We start from the raw sequence: 27,848 nt of genomic DNA on the forward strand, positions 1-27,848 counted from the left end.
CTGCCTGAATGCTCTGTTGTGCTCCTGTCAGCAGTGATTAAGATTCTGGTACTCACCTTTCTGAGGGTCTTGCCTCCTCCTACCCTCTCCATTACTGATGGTCTTACTCTATCAGTGAATGCAGAGAAAGTTATTAGGCCACTTCAGTGAGCAACAGCATTAAAAAAACCAAAACACCAACCTAAAACAGTAATGGAGGAAAAGCAGTAAAGCACTGGAGTTACCAAGTTTACCTTCCCTCTCCCTGTGTTCTGTCGGCCCTCTTTTCCCCAGTGGGTGACAATGCTGGATTTGAATGATCTGTGAATAAGGCTCCAGTCCTACAGTGAATGATGTTTTCATACTCGCTCCTTTTTAAAGTTGCACTCATAATGCACGAAGAACTGAAAAGCAGTAAATCTTCAGTATGTAGAACCCAGAGGCTCAGAGAGCTAGGCTAGGCTCCCCAAGTCAGGAAGTGCTCCTTTTTAAGCTTGTAAAGTATTGTGAGCACCTACAGCTCTGCACAAGTATCAGCTCATTTTTGTGTTGGTATTACGAATTCTGTCAACAGTGAAAATGTCAGTGAAAGAGGTATTAGACATAACTTAAAAGTGGGAAATAGCTGGAGGCTGGGCTCTGCCTATGTCAACACGCGCCTCATTATAGGAAGTGTTTAAACAAGCAGGGGCTGCCCAGATTGGAGATAAGGAGGGCTTAACAGTTAGAAATGTAACCATGCTGAGGTTCATGGGTCTCAAAGGAGCTGTACAGAGAAAGCTGGAACAAACTCAGTAGCTCAGCAATAGGTAATCTTCATTTGCACTTCCCAGAAAACTGGAGGCAAGTAAGACATTACTGTTTACAGCTTATTTCAGTAAGTCAGAAAGGCAGAGAAAACAGACGGGTACTTGGACTGCTACTACTTGACTGTGCCCAAAAGGAAGGTTTTCTATTATTAGCTCCTCTGAAAACCTTGCAAGAAAGGAAAAAAAGATATATGTGACTTTTCCTTCATAACATCTCCTATTGTACTACCTGAATAATCCTATTTTGGCAACATGATGCTTCTAAGCACTAGATCAGTTGACAGACAACCATACTCGAACAAAAACTTTTGGAAGTCCCAGAGAGTGGATGAAGTCTCAGCCCAGTTAAATGACTTTAGGGAGGCAAGATTTTACTATGGGTATCTCAGGAAAATTGCAAAAAAAACCCCAAGGGCCCACAACATTTAAGAAAAACACTTCTTTATCTTTTGTCCTCTGACTTATACATACTTGACTTTAACAGTCCTCAAGAACTGTTATACTTTCCCCTGCCTACTGTAGTAACCATTTTGCAATGAATCGCAGAGACTTTGCCTATTATTTTCCCTCTCCCCTTTGCACACCCTGCTGTGGACATGGGTACCCTCTAATTGAGAGGATACACGTGTGAGAGAAGTAAAAAACATATTTGAGAAAGGCAAGATTAAAACAAATTCAAACATCTCAAATCAAGATTATTTTACATATGATGTATCAGGTCTCTGTAAACTGACACTCATTGTCTTGCACAGACAGAATGCTGTCTACCAATTTTTTTTCCAAAATTTTCCTGAATGGGAGGTGAAGTCCTTCAACTTGACTGGCCTGTGGTATTCAGTCAGCAGCTCCTATCATATTCTGTGTTTTTCTGGTGAAGATTTCAAGCATTTTACTTTCTCTTAACAACAGTATTTTTACCTGCTATTTTTTTCTTAATTGGTTTGATATATGTGGTGTCCTCTTTTCACCACACAGGCATTCCCCACTACTGGTTTTTGTCTTACAGAACTGCCAGACCTGTAGGTGACCCCACCATGTCAATGCATTCATCATCATCAAAAACATCAGACTAATTCTGGAATCACAACTGTTGGCACCAATACAGTGCCATAACGGGAGGTGCCCACAGGAATCTGCCTGGGGCAAAGCCAAAGGTTGATCACAGTTGTTCAAGTGACTTACATTGCTGTACACCACAGGTATCTGCTGAGTGCCTTCTATGCCTCAGTCTCAAATTTTAAGCATGTAAATCAGAGCAGGATCAAATTACTTATACCCAACAGGTCATAAATGGAAGTGTGGAAAGAAGATTACAGTGAACTGAACTTGTGCAGTTTTCCTTGTTCACAAAGGAATGACAAGAAGCAGAACTGGTCTCTACTTGGCAAATGAATCTCTCCAGAAGATGGAATGATCCAGTGAGGGATACCTGTTTTCTCTGGCAGAGAAATGGGCACTCTGTTTGTTACAATCAGGTAATCCACAACCAGCATTTCTCCCCTTGTCCTTTAAAGCATTCAGTTAGTTCATAGGTAAGCCAAACAGAACAGAAATCTTTGCATCAATGTCTCACACACACAGGTTACAGCAGTAATGGGAAAAGGAGAAATGAGCCTTATATTCTGGATAGTTTATCAAATTGTGTGGAATGTGGAAAAATTTGACATGAAAATTGTTTTATACTTAGAGTAGCAAGCATTCTCTTTCCTCAGCAGCACATGGCTCAATTAATCATATTTGAGGACTCAAGTTACTGGTCAGACATAAATAAGGCTAGTAGCTGGAGGTGAACTGAGCAGTGCATTTCACAAGGACAAGCACTGAGCTGGCTTTTGAGCTAAATGTAATCACAGTTAATAACAGAGTGCAACACACATATATATAAGTAAATTTACAAAGTGATGACCAGCATGTTACAAAGACTAGAAGAAACAAGATCTTTGCAGAGAGAGAGACACGCATGAGAGAATTTATAACAGCCAAAAGGACAAGACAAAGAAAAAGCTGATGCAGGACTCTGGACAGCAAGAAAGACATTTAAAAAATAATAACCTGAATTCACCTGTGTGATTTATTTGCCTCACATGGAAATATTATTAAAACTTTCAAAAACCAAAAATAGTTCAATGTGACCACAGATTTCTTGCCTAATAGTGACTGCCATAAGACAACAAAATGGGACACAACAGTACAATCTGACAGGGCAAACAGGCACCAAAAAACACTTATGCTTACAATGATGTAGGTAAGTAGGCAGTGGAGTAGAAGGCAACAGAATACAAATATTAAAACTTAATTGCATTAGAATGCGCTTAAATAGATGGGCCCAAAAAAATGCTCAGTCTTATGGGGAACATGGGTGATTTCCCTGCAATCCCTCATCATTCAGGAATGCTGTGCAGCCCTTCGTGCACTGCGTTTAAAAACCGAAGAGCTCTGTTCCTGTGAGCAAATTACCTTTTTGCTAAGCTGTTGATTTTCCTTTTCCAGTTCCACAAACTTTAGGCTGCTCTCTCTGGAGGTCAGGGATGCATCTCTCAGCTCTTGGATTGTGTTCTGCAAGCTCTGATTATCCTTCTCTAGCTTCAGTATGCGACTCGAAGCACATTCATTCAACTCAAACACAAAGGACTTTCTGGCTGTTAAAACATGAGAATCAGAAGGTGGCACTAATCAATTCACAAACATCTCCTTCCGAGGTGTGTAAGATTCACTTGTAGGAAGATTACTGCAGTCAGATTATTCTAATTTCAACTTGACTGCTAAATAAACACTTTGTTAAAAACAGAACCCATTTTCACAGATAACCATTAAGACTTCTAATAAATAGGGTAGTATCTGAACAGACAACCATCTGAACAGACAGCCATCTATAAAGTTACTTACTTTCCTAACTCTTCTTAAATTTTCTTTAGTCATGTTAGCAGTGTGTTAGTAGCAAAATATACTTTGATACCAACTCATACTTTCATCAGAGAAAATAAACTGAGGTAAAAAGTAAACCACTGCAAAGTGTTTGCTGAAACAGGAAGATCACAGAATCACGGAATATGCTGAGTTGGAAGGGACCCACAAGGATCACTGAGTCCAACTCCTGGCCCTGCACAGGACCATCCTCAAGAGTCACACCATGTGCCCGAGAGCATTGTCCAAACACTTCTTGAACTCTGTCAGGCTTGGTGCTGTCACCACTTCCCTGGGGAGCCTGTTCCAGTGCCCAACCACCCTCTGGGTGAAGAACCTCTTTCTAATAGCCACCCTAAACCTCCCCTGAAAGAACTTCAGGCCATTCCCTCAGTGCTGTCACTGGTCACCAGAGACACCCCTCCTCTTCCCCTCACGAGAAAGTTGTAGAGTACAATGAGGTCTCTCCTCAGTCTCCTCCAGGTTGAACAGACCAAGTGCCCTCAGCTGCTCCTCATACAGCTTTGCCTCAAGGCCCTTCACCATCTTTGTTGTCCACCTTTGGAAAAGAGCTAGTGAAAACTCAGATATTCAGTCATATTTAGTCACAGAAAAATTCTTACAAAAGGAGAATTCCATTGCTTATCTTCACAGCTACTTCATCAAAAATATGCTGAATCAGGGAAGATAATTTAGTATCAGGTATCCAGGTACAGGACATCCAACAGAATGCTGATCAGAGAGGTGTCTGAAGTCGAAATTTCAGAACTGACAAAATTTATGCAAGTTTTACAACAGAGATGTTATTCTACTCTAAATGTTTGTAGATCAAAAGTCTCAGTACCTCTCAGCCTTAAAATCCACCACCCAAGCCTCACTGTTCTGTTTATTTCTCTGCTCAGCATTTGAATAATTACAAGAGTAAACTTCTGTTTCCCATGGAATAATTGCTGCCCATCACCTCAAACCCACATTTCACATGAAACTGACTTTAACATTGTCTTTAAGTCTAAGAAAATTAATGACTCCTAAATAATCAGCAGTATTACATACAGCACACTGAACACCTTAAACTGGCAAATTTCTGAAATGGTAAAATCCTATTTGTCTCTTATAGAGCATCAACTGGAGAATTTTGGTCAAGTGAAGACTCAAATAGTAAACATTAACTAAATACTCCAGTTAAGTTCTGTTCTGAAGCAAAGTCCATCTAAATTACTTTTTCCCATACTTATTTTTTAAATTATTTTGAATAAAATATTCCAAACAATCCAGTAAAATCTTCTGCTACCTGTCATCCTTGCAGACTCAACTTGAAATCCAAGAACAGGAGATTTTCCAAAAGGGCTTTCAAGTCTGGCTATATTTCTACAAACAAGTTGCATTCAGAACAGCAACATGCATTGAAATGGAGCTTCTTAAGGAGAATTACTGTAAAAGTAGAACAGGCATTTCCCTGAAATAATTTAAAAGCTCAAAGTTTAATGAGTTTTGTTTTTTTAAAATTTGGGCTTCCTTCACTACTTTTTTTTTTCTACTGAGTATAAAAGTCTACTTATGTTCTCAGTTCCTCTTATTCTTTTTCTTTGGTTAATCAGAGTTTCTGAAGCTCCAGTGCTGTGAAGGAACCTCATCTTTTTCATGTTTTTTAAATCCCTCGAGCAAATTTTGAAAGTTATGTTTGACAGACATTAATAAATAAGAGGTAACAAAATAAAACTAGCATCCTTCTATTACATCACTAGTGAAACCAAATCAGGAAGAGGGCAAAACTTGGTATTTTAAACAGGCCAGAAAATTTAATATTTTTACGTTTTCCTGAAATACTCTTTAACAAAATCTGTAAGCTTTGAGAGAACTGTGTTTTTGTCCCCCTGACTAATACAATAAGCAATATCCTTGATTACATATAAGGAGCAATAGAGTGCCATTCTCTTCTCAGGCTAATATAACCTGCTTTGCAAGATTATTATTTAGAAGTAACAATTAACTAGCCATTAATCTTAGTGAAGAGAATTAGGATCCTAGACAGCAAGATTTAAGAATTGGTGTCAGGCACACACTCAGTTGTTTTACAAAATAAAACTATTCTAGACAGTTTTACTGAAAACTTAACATCTCCTTACTCTAATTTATTCCTTTGTCTTCAAGTTAAACTGTTCCTGGTACACAAAGCCAAACATGCAAGTCTTAGTAGAAGTAAGGTGAGTACTCAATAAAAGCTGCATATTGAATTAAGGGGAAATAGCTTGTATTCCCCAAGGTCCATTTAGCATTGTTATTTAGGCAGCTATAATAGACAGAATGAATGTTAAACACAGAAACCAATGGTAAAACCTGTCTAGTGAAGAAAGAATTAGTTATGTTTGTGATAGTTACGGAAATCAAATCAACCATTCAAAGAAAAAAATCAGCCAGTTATTTTAACTGTACACATTTTTCAATATCTAGTAAAAATAAATGACTTCAGCATACACTACTTCCTGGGACTTAAAGACCAGTTAATTGTCTGTACTAATTGTACTAAAGAATACTAAAGATCACAGACTCCTCCCAACCATTCAGTTAGAAATATCCAGTGTGACATTTCTGCTGTGTCATTTACAAAGCTTTATTTTTTTTAAATTGTTATTTTACTTAAAAGTTACTCTCTCAGGGATGAACAAAAAGGAAAATATTTTGATGCTTTCATCAAAAGAAAATAAAATAAAGTAGAGGAGTATGTTTCAGAAGTTGCAGAAAACTACGATCAAAGTCAAGTGGCTGAATGAGGGAAGTTCTCCAACCTTGGACTCAACTTCTGATCCCACCTTCAGTAAACCAACCTGTCTATTCTGAAACAGACCACAAACACAACAGCTGCCCCAGCTGGTACTCACTATCTGCAAGATCTGTGCTTTTAGACAGTTGTTCTAGTTCCCAGCCTAGGTGTGCAGACTCGTTCATGCTCTGTTTCTGTGCAATCTCCAAGACCATGTTCTCCTCCAGCAGCTCTTCAATTCTCTTCTTGTCCGTGTCCCGGTCCTGTGCAAGACACACATGAATGAAAATGCGTGTTCAGCTTATCTGTAAGACTCTGGGTTAACAGCTACTTGCACAACATACACTGAGGGTAGAAGAATCTCCTAAAACATTGTATTTTTATACTGAAATACATGTACAGCATTAAATGTTTGCTATGGGCTACTATATATGCCACAGAATGTAGAGCAGAGGCACCCAAGTGGCCCTGTTTAAAGTCAGGGAGAGTGATGGCAATGAGAACCTACCAGGTGATGACAGGGCCAGTACAAGCCAGGACTAGTAAGGCAGGCTGGGTTCAAGCTGTCTCCAGAGCTAAGCTCTTCAAAAACATGTAGCATCATGCACTGACATCCTGGAAACTCTGCAGATAGAACCTTGAATTCTCCTGAGCTTCAACTCATCACATCAAATTTGGATGCAGTCATATGGACTGGCAAGTAACATCTGCCTCATAATTTGAGTTTTAACTCCAGGAAACAGACCTGGAGAATGAATCTATTGTTGCTTCTTGTGAACTATTTGGGCCGTTCACATTTGTGAGAGCTGAAGTGATGCCTCCCACTTCAAGGGAAAATTGTTCCCAAATTTTCAGATAGCATTACACAAAAATTCATCAAGTCACTCAGAAAAGCATTGTTCAAAATCTTCATCCACTTTGGAAAAGCTGAGTGTAACATGAGCCTTTTAATGCCCTGAATCATAACATCATAGAATGGCTTGGGATGGAAGGGACCTTAAAGATCATCTTATTCCAACCCCCCCTGCCATGGGAAGGGACAACTCCCACTAGACCACACTAGTTTGAAGACCCATCCAACCTGGTCTTGAGCACTTTTAGGGATAGGGTATGCACAACTTCTCTGGGTAACCTATTCTGGTGCCTCATCACTCTCACAGTAAAGGATTTCTTCCTAACATGTAATCTAAACCTACTCTCTTTCAGTTTGAAGCCATTCCCCCTTGCCCTGTCACTATATGACCTTTTAAAAAGTCCCTCTCCCTCTTTCTTGTAGGCTCCCTTCAGGTACTAGAGGTCATAGTTAGGTAACTCTGGAGCCTTTGTTTCTCTAGGCTGAACAAGCCCAACTCCCCCAGTCTTCCCTCACAGAAGTGCTTCATCCCTCTAATCAACTTGGTGTCCCTTCCCTGGATTTGTTCCAACACGTCCATGTCCTTCCTGTGCTGCTGGATCCAGAGCTGGATGCAGCACTCCAGGTGGGGTCTCACCAGAAGGAAGAACCCCCTCCCTTGACCTGCTGGCCTCACTGCTTTTGATGCAGCCCAGGACAAATTTGGCTTTCTGGGCTGCAAGTGCACATGGCAAGCTCATGTCCACCCTCTCATCCACCAGCACCCTTCTCAGCAGGGCTGCTCTCTAGCCCTTTATCCCACAGCCTGGACCGATATTGGGGGTTGCCCCGACCCAGGTGCAGCACCTTGCACTTGGTCTTGTTAAACTGCATGAGATTCCCATGGCCTACTTCTCAAGCTTGTCCAGGTCCCTCTGGATGGCATCCTGTCCTTCAGGAGAGTGAACTGCACCACTCAGCTTGGTGTCATCTGCAAATCTGCTGACAGTGCACTCGATCCCTTTATCTAAACCATTAAAGAAGATATTAAATAACACTGGTCTCAGTATGGACCCCTGAAGGACACCACTTGTAACTGAAGTCCATTGGGATTATAACATTAACCCCACACAGCATCCTCAACATCTTTGTAAGGAGAGAGAAGGACTTAACTAAAATACAAGAGATGAAAAAGTATTTACTACTTCTAGTGGCATTATAAAATCCAATGTTACTTTTCTTTGTAGACAATAATCTCCCACTTCTTACTTTTCTTTGTCATGAAGCAATAAGTCATATCTCTGATTTACACAGAAAGAGATTTTGGAATTTTGGGTCTTTGACACTTGGTAGTGTGTTCAGAAAGACTCTGTAATGGCTGGGGATTTTGTTTCCAACGAGAAAGATCATTTACTACAGTAGAGTTCATTTCCTACATCTAAGAGATTTCTACTTAACTAACAGATTTTAGTATCTCCATTATCAATACATACAAAAGCAATCTGTATTTTAAAATTCTGATGTACCTTCCGGCATAAAATTAAATTCAGTCTCACGCAAAGTAGCACTGGCACTTTTTACACTGTTAACATTGAAATATTTCAAGAATTCACGTACACAAGTCTAACCTAAAAAACTCTTTAAAAGCACTGCTGATTTATTTGCCTGTCCCCACCGGTTTCTGTGACTTGATTCTGTAACCTAGCATAAAAACAGAAGTTCAAAACTTAGCATAATGAAAAAGAAAGTGCATACCAGCTCTACATCATGAAGTTTGGATTTCAACTGCAAATTTTCCTTCTCTAATTCATGCAGTTTATCACCACGAGCTCTTGCCAATGTTAGCTGTTCTTCTAGCATGGCCTTTGTTTCAATTAATACAATGTTATCCTCTCTTAATTCCTAGGGAAAAAAGCAACAACGTTAATTTCTTACTTAATTTTCATAACTAAGTGATTTTCATAAACTGACATTGCAAAACACAAGAAAGAAATCTGACATGTTTCTCTGTTTCATAAAGATTTTTACCTGATATTGTAATGGGAGATGATAGCATGTTTCATTAACTGTGGGCCATTAATGCAGGTAAATCTAATATTTCTTGTTGGTTTTTTTCCTGAATTTTAGAAGTTTAATGGAGTTCCTTTTGCTTTATATGAGGCTAGATCAAGAGGTGCACCAAAGAGATTTAAGACAGAGAAGAGTAGCTATTCAATTCCAATTCCACTGTTACAGTACCAACTGTTTAGCCAACTTATTGTAGTCCCCTGTTTACTCTGCTTCAAAATAAATTATTTACTTTCAAGGGATGCTACAGTGTACTCAAAACACGTTGGGGAACACTATCCATCAATACATACAACATCCACATTCCTGTTTCAGTACACTTCCGTGTAAATGTCTGAATAAGGTTCCTCCCTCTCATGAACAGAATTTTAGTTCACTTGAACAGAGGAAGTTGTTTTATATTTAACACTCCCTGCCATTTCCCTGCTAAACACATGAGCATTAACTGCACAAGCCATGTTGCTTACTCATTAGAGCTTTTGGATATGGTTTTACTCAGCAAAAGTTTGATTTATTATTTTACTGCAGTCACAGCATTGGAAAGAAGTTAATTATATCGCACTCTAAAGTTTCCTTGCAAACAACAAATGAAACTCTGTGCATTCAAGTATCTTATCTCTGGAAACATGAAATGTCCAAAGCGGAAGATCCCACCATGTATTCTTGGTCATGTTTTAAATACATGTATCAAATACATCTTATTTCAAACTACAATACTCCACGGCTAGCTTTTATTTTTGTTGATTCTCAGATAAGTATTGAGTCCAAGACAAATGTTCTATGGCAGGAACACACCGGCATTTAAAAGATTAAATGGATACAGTAAGAATTTTTCCCAAGAAGAGTTACAACCGGGCAAAAAGCAGATTATTTCATTCTCTAAAGAAACTTCCTTTTGTCATTCACTCCCTCCTCTACCTATCCCTTTTGCTACTCCAATGAAATATGCAAAAGCATAAAATGTACAAAGAGACAAAACACTTGACAAGTTTGTTCCTGGAAAAGTAATTACATTCAAAATGTAATGTCTCTGCTGACACCAGTGTTCACGTCTGCTCTCTCAGACCACAAACATCCAAACCAAGTAGATTCCTCAAAGATCATCAGGCATGAGCAAATCACTTTTGCTGCTTAGTCAGCAAGTACCTTCTCATTTTTTGGGATAGAATCAACCTTAAGAAGATTTTTGAGGCTCTGTTATAAAAACAAACAAACAAAAAAAAAACAACCAAGAAAAAGGAAAAGGACAGATGTAAAGAACAAGTTAACAGTGTCTGATGACAGTCACTTCCCCTGCCTTTTGATACCACAGGAGGCTATGATTTAAAAACCTTTCATAGCTAGTAATCTTAGTTTTTTGTTGCACCTTGATTGTATACAGCATAATGTAGAAAGTCTACCTTATGCAGAACCACACTACCCTTAATCTCTCAGTGGGTCAGCTACCAAACTGCAAATCATGAATGGAAAAGGTTTCCCTACTACAGTAGCATTTAAAGGACAAATATGTTAGTGCTTGTGAAGAGGTTCATCTTCAATTAAAATGTCTGACTATGCAAGTAACTAAAATAACAACAATACTGAAACACTAATGTTACAGAACCTGCATTTTGGGCCAAGTCTGATCTAAAGTGACCCTGGGTCACTTCAGGGTGGGCAAACTTAAAAGGCTGACACCAAACAGATGACAGACCAGAGGAAGCACATGGCACAGAAACTGCTGGGTGTTATGCAAGCTGTCAGAATACCTCTAATGAAACAGCAATGTGCCAAGAGTTTACTTTGCTAGATCATCACACTCAATCTGGACCACAGCCCTAAGAAGTAAGGTGGTGTCTGACCTCAAAACCATGACCTCAGAACTACCCATAAAATTGCCTACCAAGGAAGAACCAGTCATTTTATTGTCTCATCAAGAGTCAAGCCACGTGCCAAGTACATATACATATCCAGGCTCTGGTACAACCCACACATCAGTGGGAGCTGCAGTATATGGAAGACTGAAGCACTTCCCACTGAGCACCCAGGATGGGCAGTCATGCCAGTTCAAAGCAGTTCTGATGAAATCTTAAATTAGTAACCCGGTGGAAATGCCTACTATGACGAGTTTAACATTGCTCACTCACAGATCACCATGATCTGAGGTTGTCTAAATATCGAAAAGTCCATATAATTTAAATAATTAGTCCATGGGAGCTTTGTAGAGTTACAGCTCAAGGCCTGGAAAGTAAAGCTGTCCTAACTAAAACATGTCAGCACCTAACAACTCCCAGAAGTTGCTGGGATAACACAGTTGACCTAAAAATGTATCTGGCTACAAATCACACTTGTTAAGACTATCAGCAGGTAGTGGTCGTGGTACTGCTTCTGCTGGAATTAAGGTTTATTTTTAATTTAATTAACAAATTCACCAACATTATTTTGTAACTCTAAGTTCATTTTTAAATCAGCAACAAAACCAATTCAGCTGTGGATTTTTTTTAATACACTGAATATAATTCTGCTTTTCCAGTTTTTAAAATAAATTACATATTGTGGTTTGATGCCCTATCAACTGTAACTTGAAATAGCTTTAAGAATGTGCATTGTGCATTCAGATGGTTACAATTACCTGGAGGTAAGCAGTTGCACAATCAGAGTGTGTTGCTACTGGAAAACATTTTCAGAAACTACAGAAGCAATGAGATTGTTTAAATCTGAAAATAGAGAATTTGCACATGCATCCAGACCTAGTTCAACCCCTGACTTGAGGCAGTTCAGAAGCTGTCTCTACTAAGCCCTGACAGTTAACATCTTGTGACAATCAAACATTGCCTTCAACAGTCATATGAAAACATACAAGTGATGCTTTTGCTTTTGTTTTGTGGGTTTTTTTGTTTGTTTGTTTGTTTTTTAATTCACAGAGATTCCTCACATCATCCTGCATAGAAACTTGATTATGGTGAGAAGTAGGAAGATAGGGCAAGGCAACTGGTTTTAGAAAATAATCTAATCTCCTGTAGCAGCACAAGGTTCAATGGAGAGGAATGCCAGAAGGGAGCTTTACACTGCAGAGAAGCACTCCCTTGGAGGAGGCCCTGTGTTAAGCCTGCTCCTTAACATTCACAGTTGTGACCTCATTAAGCCACCCCAGCAGGAAGGCTCCAGAGCATGTTCATCTCCACGTTCCTTGAATGATGGTCCAACTAAAATGTTATTCCTGAACAATCTGTCAAGACAGACAGAGCAGGAAAACAACACACACTCCTAAAAGTATTACACTGACATAAACCTTGACTTGAATCTTTTGCACTTCTCCTGCAATAGCAGGAAGGAAAAAACATTTTAAATGCTCATTTAATAGCTTTCTGCATTGATGCACAACAGTAAACCCACTTTGTCTTCTCACTTACTGATTTGGCACTGCTTATTAACAACCTTATCAAGACCCTCTGAGCCCTAAGGTATCACATCACTGTAGAAAAGTGGCTGATGCTGTATACAACTACATTTTCACTGCTGTGCTCTGCATGATTCAGGTCTTAAAAGTTAGAGGTTAGGAAGGCAGCAGCAATCAGTAAATGCCATGAGATGAATCAGTACTGTACTGTCTAGTGGTAGAAATCTTTACCATGTTACATTCCTGAACAAATCTAAGCAGACACTGTACTGACCCCAGCCATTCATCCTTCTTTTGGAGGAGCAGAGGACTTGAGACAGATTCAACATAAAACTGAGGGGCCATGGAAAGTTGGACACTGGCTACCATGCACAGCCTTTGTGCTACTCCATGACCATAAAAAAACAGAATCATGCCCTGTGAAATCCTCTGCATGCATCAGCCTGAGATCAATGGAGTTTGCCTGCTGTTGCCACTGCTCAATGCTGGCAGTCCATGGCTGTGTCAAAACTTCATCAGTGATGGAAGAGGGCGTGGTGAGAATGTGAAACTCACTGGCTATTCTAGACCACAGAGCACCCTGCAGACAGTTGGGCAATCCTCTTGCATGTTAGAAAAGCTCAGCCTCTACAATAGCAACAACTTTTGCTAGAGGCCACCCTGTGGCTCCAAATTAGAAATGTGCCATATTAATGGGAAATATTCTTTGTCTCACAGCTGTATTTGTATTGGTTTTGGCTGGGCTAGAGCTACTTTTCTTCACAGTGGCTAGTATGGGGCTGTGTTTTGGATTTGTGCTGAACACAGAGTTGACAATAGAGAGATGTTTTTGTTATTGCTGAGTAGGGTTTACACAAAGCCAAGGCCTTTTCTGCTTTTTGTACTGCCACGCTGGCAAGGAAGTAGGGGGTGCATGGGAGGTTGAGAGGAGACATAGCTGGGACAGCTGACCCAAACTGACCAAAGGGATATTCCAGACCATATGACAACACGTTCAGTATATAAAATGGGTGGAAGAATGAGGGAGACATTTGCAGTGATGGTGTTTGTCTTCCTAAGTAACCGTTATGTGTGATAGGCCCTGCTCTTCTGGAGATGGCTGAACACCTGCCTGCCTGTGGGAAGCAGTAGATTAATTCCCTGTTTTTCTTTGCTCATGTGTGCAGATTTTGCTTTCCATATTAAATTGCCTTTATCTCAACCCTGAGTTTTCTGGCTTTTACCCTTCCAATTCTCTCCCTGATCCTACTGGTGGGGTAGTGAATGCGTGCCTGTGTGGGGCTTGGTTGCCAGCTGGGGTTAAACCACAACAGTATTCCAAGGGAGGTATTCCTGGAGAGCCAGGCCTCACCTCTGATGTTCAATAGTTTCACCAAAAACGGACAGGGTAGAAAAGGGAGCGAGGAAAGCTGGAAGAATTTGAAACTGAAGGACTCTTTACTGAACACTGTGCTAAGCAAGATCAGCATGCAGACAGCAGTGCATGAATCCACTGGCTCTAGGACAAGCAAGGAGGCTGAGAACTCAAGAACACAAATAGCTACTCCCCTGATCTCAGACGAAGATGACACTAAAAGCCCCTCTCCTAGCTCCAGCTAAATTATCTGAGCAGCAGGTAGAAGCTTGGTATCTCCAGTGCACAGTCAAAAGGTAAGAGCCAGGATGGCACGCTGATAGCTGGTGTGCCAGGACTTATTTGCCAGCTCGAGGGAGGAAAACAGAGAGAGACAGGGCTTCATACCCCCTTAATGTAAACTGGGAATTACCGAGAGGCAAGACAGGCTTTCGTAGTCTATTTACTACATTTAATAACCATTCATTTTAGTGAACCTATTCATAAGAAGCAGCAGCTAGCTGGACCCTTGGGTTAGAGAGGGAAAAGAAAAAAACCATCTACAAAGTAGAGTTTATAGAGCAGAAAAATAAGGTCTGTGTTCTCAGCCAGAGGCCTGGTAACATCACTCTTCTCCCTCAGACCTAGGATTTTATCTAATTTTATAGAGAGGCTGTCAATTACTGAACCTCCATTTGTTCAGCAAGTCTGGATATTTATTTCACTTTGGCTGAAGTGCTATGTATGTGTATTATTGAGGGTTTTGGTGTGAATGTCTCAAAGAACTGAAAGAACAGAAAGTAAGAGCAGTTTGACCTAAATTACAGCCATGCTGTAAGCAATAAATTGGGCTAGATGACCTCCAAGGTCCTTTCCAAGCTAATTCAGTTAATAATTCCAGAATGGGCATAGCTGCAGGTGACTAAGTTGAGTAAGTGACATTACTATTGGAACAAAGCCATACATTTCTCATTGACATACCCCACTCATGGCACTAGGGAAGACCCAAATTTTCTCTCCCTTCTACCCCAAGCAACAGTTGCAAAAAGGGGTGGCTAGCATTTGTCATCTGAGATAATCCTTAAAAATGCCATTTTAACAACAATTGCATCTGTTACAAATCCCCTAAGGAAAAGCACCCAGACATCCATTTAGCTAATTTATACATGACATTTAAAATGTTGGTCAAAGGAACAACTCTGAAACACAGGGAATTTACCTAAAGCTAAGCTAAAGATCTGGACTCTCTAGAAAAAGCATCCACAAAAAGGTCTATCTTGTTTAGCCACATAATGCTGAACTAAGCAGTTCTTTAAAACTAATGAGTATTTGTTTTGTGTGCACCAAGTCCTTCCTCTACTGAAAGAAGTTTTAATGTTGCTCAGTCAACAGGTGTGATGTATGTTATGAAATTTCTACTTGCTCTGATGTTCTGCTATGGTCAGCTCAATAACAAATGACACAGGAATAGTAACACAACAAAAGCCAAACATTAAGGATTACTCAGCAAATCTTTCTCCTAATTTTCACTTGCCTCCATGCGAGCTTTGTAAAAATCCACATCATGAAGTTTCTCTTTGCACCGAACCAGTTCCATCTCAAGTCTCTCCACACGGTTTGCCCTCTCTCTCAGAGAGTCAAGCTCATCTCTGTACGCTCGGGCAGAGCGAGCATCTGAGGCAAGGTGGACATTCTGTGAGAAGTGAGGAACAAACAGGGAGAAAAATCTTGTAAACATGTATTTTAAACTGTAACTTTTTGCATTTACCTACTAAGTGTAGACAAACAGTTCTCCTCGTTAAGGAATAAGAGAATTCTCCTACTACCAGTAAATGCTCTACAAGACAGAGAGGTTCTTCAGCCTATTGGACCTCTGACATTACTAATGCCTGATGCTGCATGAGCTTCAGGCATTACTAGGCTATTTGCAAGGTGAGCAGATGAGACTGCTCTCAACAGTTAAGTGGAAAGCATAGCACTGCTATGCCATAGCCATAATCATCAAACAGCTTGCTGGAGTACCTTGATTTCTTCATTAAAAAAATCAGCATAGTAGTATTTTTAGCCTCACACTGAAATGGGACTTTATTAAACAGCATCCATCTTACCTCCTGTTTTACTTTTTGCAGCTCTAGGGTGAGCTGCTCAACTTCATGTTTAGAATCTGCAAGCTGCTCAGACTTCTCCTCCCTGAAAAGATTAGAAAAATCTTAGTAAGTAGTTGTTTTTCTTTCCTAAAACAATATTCATTATATGGAGCCTGCTAGGAATCTGTAGAGGAAGATAAAAAATCTCCCAGCATATTCTGAACACAAAGCTTCTTTGTCATGACAGCGTCATCATTTCCTTATGATTCCATATGTATATCATGGATCTGAGTTTGCAACTCTAATTTTATAGTAAGTTCCTCTGTTTAAATCTCGTTGGTGCTACTGCTGTCATAGCTAGCTCCACTGGCCTCTGGACTTTCCACTAGAACTGAGAAAGTAGAGCTAGCAGTTGGCATTTTGAAGGGGGGAAGAGATGACACAAAAAGAAGAATGGAGGTAGCCATCACTCTCTGTTTAAAGACCAATTAAGAAAAAAGAAAAGATGGAACACACATACAAGCTTCCTACTGCTATGAATAAAAGATTTAAAGGATGTGATTCTGAGAGCTTCTGTGAAGGCCAGTGTATTGAAGCTGAGAGGCACCTGCATTTTCAGGATGCATAAGACTCTATATAGAAGTCTCCCTAGAAGCACAAATCACTGGTGACTCACAGCTCCTGCCGGATTCTTCTCAATTTAGCCTTCGTGTCTGCCAGCTCAACTGTGAGGTGTTGCTTGTCTTCACTGGAAAGAGGGTTGGCTGGGTTTGGTGAAGAATCTGGACTTGGTGCTTTCAGAGGGCTTGGTGGTTGCTGAGACTGTAGATAATCTCTCTCTTGAGTGAGATCTACAATGACCTGGAAATACAGAAGATTATGTAGTGTCAAGAGATAACAGTGTATTTATACATTGTTTTAAAAATATCTAGAAATTATTTATAAATTTAGAATATTATTAGTCTGGCATTATACAGTATTCAAGTGATAGCCAGGAGTGAAGGTTACACAAAGAAGGAAAGGAATCTCCACTATGCTCAGTCCACTAAAACATTCCCTTTCCAATGCTCAAAATAAGTCTGCTTTTCTTGAAGAATTCATAAAAACCTGTAACAACTAACAGTTTTAACTAACAAAATCACAGTCAAAAGCATGACAGAAAATTAAAAGGCTAAAGGAGGGAAGAAGGCTCCTCCAGAAATCTGAAGGGAAAGGAACTGATGAATCAAAAAGCCTAGAGAAGACAGTGGAGCCCATGATGGTAGATACCAGTGGAGAGACTAGCAAGCACTAGAAGATTAATGACTGAACAGACACGTGGAGACATTTGGTCTCTCCACTTCATGGAGAGACTGCACTGCTCCCCTTCATCAATCATTTCACCACATCTTAGTGTTTACACAAGAATCAATGGAAAAGTCAAAACACTTCTACAGATTTTCAGAGGTGTAGTAGAAAGGTGCAGAAGAAATAGAAACCTGTACAAACAAGACATAAAAGAAGGGAATCTGCTGCATCTCGTGGGCTCTATATGGGAAAGATAAGCCATCGTACTTCTGTGCATTCATCCCTCTCATCAATGAGCCTCTTGAGGTGGAAAACCATATTCCTGGAGAGGGACTCTAGTTCTTCTGGGGCCATATCTGGGAGCTCCAGCCACTGCAAGTCAAAGACGTTCTCCTGGTTGTGAGTCACCTAGGTAGGAGGAACAAAAAAGTGTGTCTTTTCACTGGTTGATTTGTAAATTTGTTTACTCTATATGCTGCATCCCTCAGGTTCTTCTACTGATAAATTAAAAATCATATCACATTTCACCATACCTAGGCTGCAAATACCTTAACTGTAACACGACCCAGTAATTTTTGGTATTTAGATTTTTTTATAATTATTAAGTCTGATTTTTAAAAGCGATCAGACAAATATTATGATCAATAGCATGTGTGCTTGCATATTAGAAGTATGCAACTGTCTTACTGACCCTGAGGTGGTCATCACAGGGAAGGGACTGATCCCACACTGAACAGTTAGGCTGATGTGTCACTGAGTAGAATCCCTGCTTTCAATAAATTTGCAATTTATAGTTGATACAGCTGGGAGGAGCTGCATTTAGCAGAAATGTCTCTGGTTGCTGCTAGCAGTGTACCTTTTATCTGCTACCTTACCTAAACTGATTTCCTCTGAAATCATTTAGCAGAAACATCAGGCAAGTCTATCAAGCTCACTTAAAGACTGTTCCTGCTTTTGTCATAACCATGTGCTTAGTTCATCATGATTTCTTTTAATGAACTATTTTGTTAAGTGCTAAGAATAAAGTTCCTGAATGCATTGACACCTGGCTGCAGTCAGTGTCCATTCCCAGCGAGGGGGTGCTTCCACATGGATGTCCTTTGGTTCTCCAAAGTAAGATGGCTCCTAACACCTACTTGTATTCTTTTCCTTCTACAGAAACCTGTTTGTCATTGGATCAAGCTTCTTTTTAAAAAGAGTGTATGTCCACTTTCAGCTGTAGAGTACACTTGTCAAGACCATCTAAGCTCAGAGGTCACTGTCTGAAGCAAGTCACGGGGGAGCCTGTGTCTCACCTACCCCAAGGCTTGGGGACCAAGTGCTTACACCATCATGCAAGAGGCACTGCGGCTCCTAAGACACACGTGGTTTTTGTAAATATTACACATGTATCCTTACAACAATTCCTTCTACATAGCCTATAAGTGGCAAGCAAGGCATTTCATTTACCACTGCATCTCTTTAAAAGATCACTGAGCCAAGTAATGTTCCCAGCACTTATCATCTTCTTCTTATAATCTGACAGCAGTAACATACTCAATCTTCCTTTTTTGGGAAGTTCATGAATCCATTATGAAATTCCAAGCATTAAAGTTTCATAGCAAAATATCCTGTTAAATCAAAGAAGGGAAAGATACAAAACAGACAATACTAAGAATCCCACCTCTTGTATGTGTGACACAATGGCAGCTTGGGTTTCAATATCCAGTTGTTTTATTCTTTCAATAAACTCTTCTTTTCTTTCACACTGTTAAAAGAAAGCATACCCTGAAATAGCACTATATATCCTAAAACTTACTGCATCATTTTCATTGAAATTAAAAAAAAAAAAACAAACACAAACTCAAACAAAACAAAACCTCAAACAACTTACACTTCTAACAACAGACTGTTCAAGATCTACTCTTTGTCACACTGGAAGGTATAAGACTTCATTGCTCCATATGGAACATGAACCAAATTATGCAATAAATTATTTAAATTTTTTATAGTCAGTACAATTAAGGCTAAGTTAAATGGCTGGTTTTGCTCTTTAAAAACAAGTTCAACATGCAATGAGATCAAGAGGTGGGGCAACAGCCAGAGGAAATCATCATGGTTTCATTAATGGAGCTGCACAAATGTAAACCTACATTTACATTGCATCATTTAACCTGCCTTCTTTGCTGTTTGTATTTTGCTCCGTTTTGGCAATTAAAAGAGATGCATCACCTTAGGTACTATTCACATCAATGCACAATGCTGCTTCTTGGACTAAATCAACATATGCTTTAGATAAAAAACGCGAAACATTCAGGATAAAAATGAGTGATGTGTCAGACAAACAGATTTTAGTAAATCTTTTACTTAAGGCTTTAGAAGAGGCAGACATCTGCTATCTGTATATCTGTGATTGTGCACTAACAACATTATTGCCTCCTCGTAACAACACTGCATTGTGGATAAGTTAAGCAGTACTTAAAGGCTGTTTTTAAACTCATTTAAAGTGTCCTTTTGGAGCCTGGTTCTGAATCTCAACCATTTCTTTCACTGGGAAGAACCAGCAAACAGGACTGAGGATGCACAGCAGCTTGCCAAAACAATTCTTTGTGCTGCAATGCAACACTAACGTAGTTCAGAGCAGCCATACACAGACAGCTTTACCCTGACATAATTGAGCTGACACAGCTGAGCAGAGTAAGTATCCTAAGGCACGACAAAAACACTAGACGGCCCTACAAACAAGGTCAATTATCAGCATAGGCCTGCCCCCAACACGGCCATTGTTTACGGCCTCAGAGGTTTGGTGGGCAGAACACTGATTTCTTTATCCAGTAACTGCTGTGCATTTCTGCAGTTTCCCATATACATTGCCTCTCATTTTAACAAATGCCACGTAGAGATCCCCACACTAATATACAAAGTATCTATTAATTTTGTATTTTCTACACAGAATACTAAATCAAAACATTATGCAAGTAAAATCAGGATTCATTAAACAAATGTTTAGACTTGTTAAGACTATCTATTTGTTTGGCACTAACATGTACTGTTCTCCTTTGTATTTTAAAACAGTAAGAAAATAAACCAACAACAGTCTTGATATCAAGAACACTGTTCAGAACTTATCTCTTCCCACTGTGTTGTCAAAGTGCATTACTTAGTTGCAAAAGTACACATCCTGTGGATGATTAAGCATTGGCAACAAATTGAGGGTACTGCTATCACACAGTGTGCTTCCTCTCCCCTGCACTTCTTTCCTTCAACTATTGTGTTTCTCACAATTTAGCTCATAAGTGGTCTTGAACTCGAGATATGCTCATACAGCACCGATCTTTGGGTAGATTTTCTCAGTCCAGGAACAAATAACAGATTCAAAGAAAGCTTATTTTTCATCAATGTTCACCTGCACGGCACAGCCCAGAACCAACAACAGCAGCTTCTTAATTTCATCCATACTTTTACCTAGAGAAGAAAAAAGGTAATCAGTACACATGTGTGACAGATAAAGTATTTGCAAGTGACTCTCTCCAAAATATGTGCCTGAAAAGAGAAATAAGACCTCTGAACAATACATATATAGCAATTATAAAGTTATCATACTTTATGTATAATAATACAGGTCTTATGGATTAGTTTAAAAATCCCAAATACAGCAGGACTTTTTTTCCTTCATGTGCTATCCTCACCAATTATTTTCTAAGGCTTTTCTGATCATACATCGAAAAAAAAATTCCTTTAAATAGTTCAGTGCATATGACCAATGCTCGTCTCTTGTGTTGTGATTAACAAGGATGCAAAAATCTCACCAAACCACCAACACCTCTTCCCTCTCTCCAAAAAACCCCACCAAAATAAAAGAAAAACACCCTGGGTGGAGCAAAGGAGGGCTACTCTCAAAGAAAGAATTTGCCCTAAATTCTCTTTCTGTAAACAGTTGCCACTCAGACTTCCCAAAGCTGAATACCATTCTGTGCACATAAATTCTCTCTGAGAGATGTTTTAGCATATAAATTCTGCCTCTGTTCTGCATCAAAGCTTGCTCACACTTTGAAGCATAAACCTGATGTGCTAAGAGGGACAGAGAATGACCGATGCAGGAAGGCTACTATGGAGCTGACCATATGCTGGGGAGCCCTGGGGTGAGGAGACACATCCCAGTTGTCACTGCAGGCAATCCTGCTGCAACCAGCAGCCCAAGGTGAGGAAAGAGGCTCACAAGGACAACTGGTGCAGCTTTGTGCCAACTCCAGAGCTCGTTTCAACAAAGTGAACATGGATTGTTGGGTAGTAAAGAAAGTTATGCATATCCAAGTTAGACAAAGGGAGATGGGAGGCAAGGAGCTTCAATGAGGATATAAAACATCTTCATGGAGTTAGGTTCAGGAAAAGCCTGTCTTTATCCACACTGGGGGGAAGATAAGAAAAGAGAAACAAAACAGGCCATATACAGTTTTCTCTCATCCCTATACATCTGCATGCTTCCTGACACAGGGTGTGAAACTGTGGGATTAACGCTTTCATTTTATACATCCTGCTTTACTTGGGTGTTCAGTCACTCCTATCACTAAATAGATACTAATTTCTGAGAGCAACTGTACTCCTCTACCAACACTATGCCCTTGTAAGGCTGCACTGGCAGCAAGTCAGAGGCATGTGCAGGACCCAAGGCCAGGGAAGGGGAGTTAATCTGACTCATCAGTTAAGCTGCCGCAGCCCCACAGCCACACAAAGACACACTGACCTAAATTACCACGGGGTTCCTGCCGTTCGCAGAACCTTGCAGCCAGCACAGCCACGTGCAGGCAGCTAAGGAAGTAACTTGTTTTCCAATTTCCTGATTTCAGGGCACACAAGTGCCCTGAGCCAGTCTTTAAACATACCTTACTTGTTAAACAATTTTTTAACAACTTTTAGGAATGTTCATCTTCAAAATGTTTCAAGAATACCCTACAGAAATTATCAGTAGTCTGCACAAATGAATACCACAATTCTCAGTATCCAAGTTCCACATTAGTAACCATTAAGATTTTGCAAGCAGGAAATCTTCTCTTCAACAGAAACAGGCATATTTAAAACATGTTAGTTCAGACTTCGCCCTGTATATACAATAGAGCTTACTTCCCTGCGGAATATTTAAAAACTGGTTTTGAAAGATGCACAATCATTCTTACTTTTCTCCCTGTATCTAGCAGCATACAAGGTTTGCTCTTTCCTGAAAAGTTACAATTTAATATACAAATTATATTTCAGTCTGTGAAAGTCTGATTGTTCTGTATGAATCTCAGTACCATGATCGGAAGCGTAGACAGCAACACAAAAAAAAGCTCCTTCAGCAACAGTAAAAAAAATCTGTTACTTCATGAACAGTTCCTTTGAGGGCACTACTAGGAACAATTACTTTGGTCAGAAGGTATATTTTCAAGAAACTAAATTCTCACTAGTGTTTCAGCATTGGGTTTCATTCTGCATCAGCTTCAAAGCAGATCCAGACCAGGTATTAAATGCAGAGCCTGCCTGTGGGACACAAGAGCAAGTTATTAAGTTATGGAGAGCTAGTGACTTGAGTATGTCTCCCAGACTTACTCAGGGCAGAACATCTCCATGAGAGACTGAAGGAGTAGCCACCAGGCTGCTGCTCTGGATCATACCAGACAAGTGATAACCCTTGTGTGCTCTGGCCACCTTCATCTGTTGACCATAAATTCCAATTCATGCATCATGGCATCACAACTCTCCTCAGAGTGAGCCTAGTGGCTTGAAATCACTCATTTTAGGAAACACCAGGAATACTTCCCAACAGTGACAGCATCTATACCACCCTAAAGGCATGTGAGCTACTCAAGCCATTCAAACCTACCTCCCTGCACCAAAAGCTTTGCTATTCTCTCCCATTCTCTAGATAACAGATGGGTATAGGTGATGCTGCATGACCCCTGTGAGGTCAAACACCTTCAGCTATTACTGCAAAGTAACTTAACCAAGGTCAACCCTGGTCTCCCAACAGGGACTGACCTTGCCTGGAAATAGCACTTTGAGACCTTACCCCCCACTCCAGTCCTCCCATGAGGAAGAGAAGCTGAGACAGACATGACAACCTATGGCAGGGAATGACAAGCTATAGTTTACAGAAAGAACTGAGAAATTAAGACTCAAGGTAATCATGAGATTATTAGTTTGTTACTGTTTTAAACATAACATTTGGCAGTCTGCTCTCCCCACTGGCAGCTTGCACTGAAAATTTAGCTGTCAGTATTTTTCCAAGGTTTCTTTTTTAATAAATTATTTTATGCTTGCAGACATGTAATGAAAATGAGATTGTACTACCCACTAGAAACACTTCTAAAGTTGAAAGGTCCACTTAGCAGATCTACCAGCTACACAAGTGTTTCAGAAGACCATGTATGAGTTTTAAAGAGTTCAATTTCTTAGGTTTTCATTCAGAAGTTGTTTCCCATGAGGAGGAGACAGCTTGTTGACATTAAGGCACTTCCGATCACTCATACTCAAGCTAGGTTTGAGTAACATTTTAAAGCCTTGTAGATTAACAACATTGACAGGAGATTTTTAGAAGAAATAGGGTATGAGTATGAAAAAACCTCTCTACCAATCTAAAGTGCTTTGGAGAGAGTTTTCAATTAAACCTCAGAACAACCCAGGAATGGATTAATTATCCCTCTTCCCTTTCATCTCACCCACAGGAGAGCTGAGATACCACACACTTAAGTGGAGTGCCCAAGGTGACTAAGTAAGTCAGAAGCACTTGTAGGATTATTACACAGTGCAGCAGCTGAATTCTACACTCAGAACAATGCATCTATCCTGCATCTATCCTGCAACGCATGCAGGATCTTTATCCCCGATTCTGTTGTGCCTCCTAAACAGTGAATGATTGTGAGGTGTTTTTCAAAAAGGTTGACTTGTGCTAATTTAATAAGATGGTAAAGTTCCTTGTGCACCTGCATAAACAGGAATGTGCCCACTCCTCTATGATGGTTCATTGGGATGACACAAGTCCTTCCCAGACACCTGGAAAGTAAGTCTGCTGGGTCTACTCAGGCTTATTAGTTGATCTTACCAAGACAGTGTCCTCTTATGACCTAGGATGCAAACATTTCGATCTGAGGCAGTTCCTGGCAGAGGTACCCACAAGCTGAATGAACAGGATTCAAACTAGCACTTAAAGAGAAAGGTGCTAACTGAAAAACAAACTCTTTTCTTTTACATTTTTTTTTTTAAATTCCAGGGCAGTTGCTCTCGAGTCGTGTTTGTGCCTCCAAGGGAGCCAGCCACCTGGGGGATTTGCAGAAAGCCCATCTGCTCCCGACCACGAGAGAGGACCAGCAGGTTTTCTGGAAAATAAAGGGAGGGAAAGCCCGGGTACCACCTGTGCATCCTGGGAACCTCCCTGTGCCAGAGCCAGGAGACCCCTCTGCTCTCACAGGGGGTGGAGAGTGGGAAACAGATGGCAGGACTCAGGGCGAAGGCAGGCAGACAGATTAGGAGACACAACAACAACAACAAAAACGAAGATCAAGGTACAGAGAGAACATAGACAATGCAAAAAATGAGAAGGGGTTGGAAAAATGTCAGAGGAAGTGGGAACGAGAGGGTCCAAGCATGTGCAATCTTAAGCTTTTGCTGTCTCTTTCTCCGTATTTCTCTCTGATGTTACTCCAGCGCAGGAGAGGGAGTGCCAGCACATGTAGTGCTACACGGAGCAAGTGGTGGGTGTGTGGGGAAGGTGAGAAGGGGTGAAACACACGGGTGCCATTTTTCCCAACTGTAGCAACATCCTGAGTGAGAAAAGCTTGAATGTTAAATTTACACTATTGAGGCAGTGTTCTGTTATTAACTTTATATTTTACAGACCTTTCTGCCTCTGGAGGACTGTAAAACAAAGTAAGGAAGGAAACCAGACATGAAAAATATCCCAGTGAGAGCAGACATCTTTTACAATTTTAATGGAAAACAGCTTCTACAGACACTTGTTAGTAGGGACTTGGGCTCTCTCATTCTCAAACTGAACATGTAATTTGAAAAGTGTATCTAACCAGCAAAGCTTTTTGAAGAGGTAGAAATGAGCCTACTTCAGGCAAGTAAAACCTCATTTTAACAAAAAAACGTTAAAATCCCCCCCACAATAATTGTGACTGTTTCAAAAGATTAATTGCCAACAATTTCCAAGCACGCTCACTAGCAGTGTTAAACTAAGGATGTCTAGAAACTAGGAAATTAAATAATGCATCTAAATAGAGGTTTGTGACCAGTACTGTAAACTGATATTCTCTGTGCAGCCACATGAATGGGTGGCCATTTATAAGGCACACTAAAACCAGAGATAATATGAAAAGGTGATTACAGCAATGTCATAGATGATGAATAGGTTGAATGATTCTCTTATTGAGCACAGGGGAATTTGTGGTGCAGTAATGAATTGAAATAGCTGTTCAAAAAAAAAAAAAAAAAAAAAAGACAAAAACAAAGAGGAAACTTAACGGTAGTAGCTGTCTACCATACAGTGCAGCAAAGAGAACAAATCCTGTAACACCAGCTGCATTGTTCTGCAAGTCAAATTCCTGGGAAAATTTTCTAAATCCTTTAATTAAACTTTGAAGTTTATTTTCAGCTCCCTATATTCTAGGAAACAGTAAAGCCGCCATCTTCTTACAAATGTTTTTGCTATTTTGGCCGAATGAACTGAAGTAGGCAAAACTGCCCATGGCCTGGAACAAAACTATTGAGAGTACATGAAACCAAGTAAAGCTTCTAAACCCAGCAGACATGTGCCTTTTCCTATGCAAAAGCCCAACTGCTTTTTTAGTGGTGACAGCTCTGTTTTTCCAATAATCTCATGTTCAAAGCAGAGCTGCAGAAGCCCTCCATAGTCCCAACTGATGAGTGCCAAATGGAAGCTAAGTGGCAAGAACAGCATTCACAGCCTAAGAGCTGTTCAGTTTATAATTTAATGCGTGCACAGCACTTTTGGCTGTGTTTTAGAAGGAAAACGTAAAATTTGCAGATAGCACTGGTGAACAGACAGCTCTGAAAAACTTGCATAGCAAAATATCATGTAGCTTGTTACAAGGAATAAACCACTGAAATTGTACACAGTGAATCAGATTGAATGATCTAACAGCTCTCTGGTCTTGGACCCATGGAGTTAATACAGTCATTAGGAGCCTTCCCAGCTCAAGCAGTAGAAAGCAACACCGGATTTGTTCCAGGAATGTGATAATGGGATTGATTTTTCTTCCTCTGATCAAGAAGGACCGTTTATTCAGGTAACTTACCTACAGGGGGGAGATTTCATCAAATCAAACTGGGATTTCATCACTGCCTCTCCAGCCCAGCCCTGCAGACCACCTGCACCTCAGTCTCCAGCTGCTACTGCTCCCCCACTGCCCAGCATTGTCTTTGCAGCTGTCCTCTCCGGGACCCTCTTTCCTTCTCAGTCTCTGTCCTTCTGACAGAGAAGGTGGTTTCCTCTCTACCATTCTTGTTGCTTTTAAGCCCTCCCACAAGTAATTGTCTCAATCATCTCTTCTCCCCATACTGCTGTCATTCCCAGCCTCCTCACTTCTCTGTCAGCTTTCCCTGGGGCTTCCCTGTATTCATTCCAGAAGCACTGTTTCCTATGCTGATAACTACTTCGTCCTCACATCTCCACATAATCTGCAGCCCTTCTTTAGCTCTCTCACTGATAGAGAGAAAATATTTTTATTTTACTTGGTTTTCCCCTCCCAAGTGCTCCTGCCTTTCTCTGACTCCCCTCTGCAAGACAGTAGCAAAGACATCATCACCTGGTCATCATTCACTCGCATTGCTCATCACAGCTTATTCCTTCATTCAGCTTTTTCTATTGGTTTTACTAACTTCTCCTCAGCCTTCTCCTCCCTATTTCCTCTTTCCGAGCTTCCTATCAGCCCTTAGACAGATTTTTCTTCCTGAAGGAAGTTCTAGTTCTCCACTTCTGTAACCATTTCTTCAGCACATCTTACCAGTGATCATCTACCTAAGGGTATGATTAAGGTGAGCTCCTCTTGAAATCCTGTCCCTCAGACACTCTCGTCCATGAATAGATTCTTTAAAGCAAATACATCTCATGTCTCTCTCTGCTCACCACCTTCCTCTGTAGCATCTAAGCTGGGAACTGGTTCTCAAAAATCATTACATAATATGGCAAAATTAGTATTTTTTTATACACATATACCCCATCAATTTTAGACATCCAGAAGTTACATTTTTGCATTCTTTATCCTTTTTTCCCAAGTTCTGGATAATGCCAATCCTAAACTCAGCAATAAAGAAAATAAATTTTAAAAGATATTAAGGAAAAAAAAAGAAGAGAATAAACAAAAAAGCCCAAGCCACCACATTTTAAAAGATGTCAGAAAGAGAAGCAAATTTTCTGGTTATAATTAAAGGAGC

General features: G+C 40.1%; 1 protein-coding gene across 1 annotated transcript in view; it reads right to left on the reverse strand.

Annotated features, from left to right (window-relative positions):
- Positions 1 to 27,848, reverse strand: part of LOC103766564 (protein Daple) — a 92,060-nt gene that overhangs the window by 19,921 nt on the left and 44,291 nt on the right. Inside the window, exons 4-12 of the mRNA XM_029964181.1 lie at positions 20,824 to 20,882; positions 19,102 to 19,185; positions 17,706 to 17,846; positions 16,828 to 17,012; positions 16,173 to 16,254; positions 15,599 to 15,757; positions 9,041 to 9,187; positions 6,572 to 6,716; positions 3,246 to 3,427 (exon numbers count right to left, since the gene is read on the reverse strand). Coding sequence (XP_029820041.1) covers positions 3,246 to 3,427; positions 6,572 to 6,716; positions 9,041 to 9,187; positions 15,599 to 15,757; positions 16,173 to 16,254; positions 16,828 to 17,012; positions 17,706 to 17,846; positions 19,102 to 19,185; positions 20,824 to 20,882 — 1,184 coding nt within the window. The remainder of the gene's footprint in view (positions 1 to 3,245; positions 3,428 to 6,571; positions 6,717 to 9,040; positions 9,188 to 15,598; positions 15,758 to 16,172; positions 16,255 to 16,827; positions 17,013 to 17,705; positions 17,847 to 19,101; positions 19,186 to 20,823; positions 20,883 to 27,848) is intronic.

Source organism: Manacus vitellinus, unplaced genomic scaffold (assembly GCF_001715985.3).
Source record: "Manacus vitellinus isolate BGI_N305 unplaced genomic scaffold, ASM171598v3 scaffold_6_pilon, whole genome shotgun sequence".
Taxonomy (NCBI): Eukaryota; Metazoa; Chordata; class Aves; order Passeriformes; family Pipridae; genus Manacus; species Manacus vitellinus.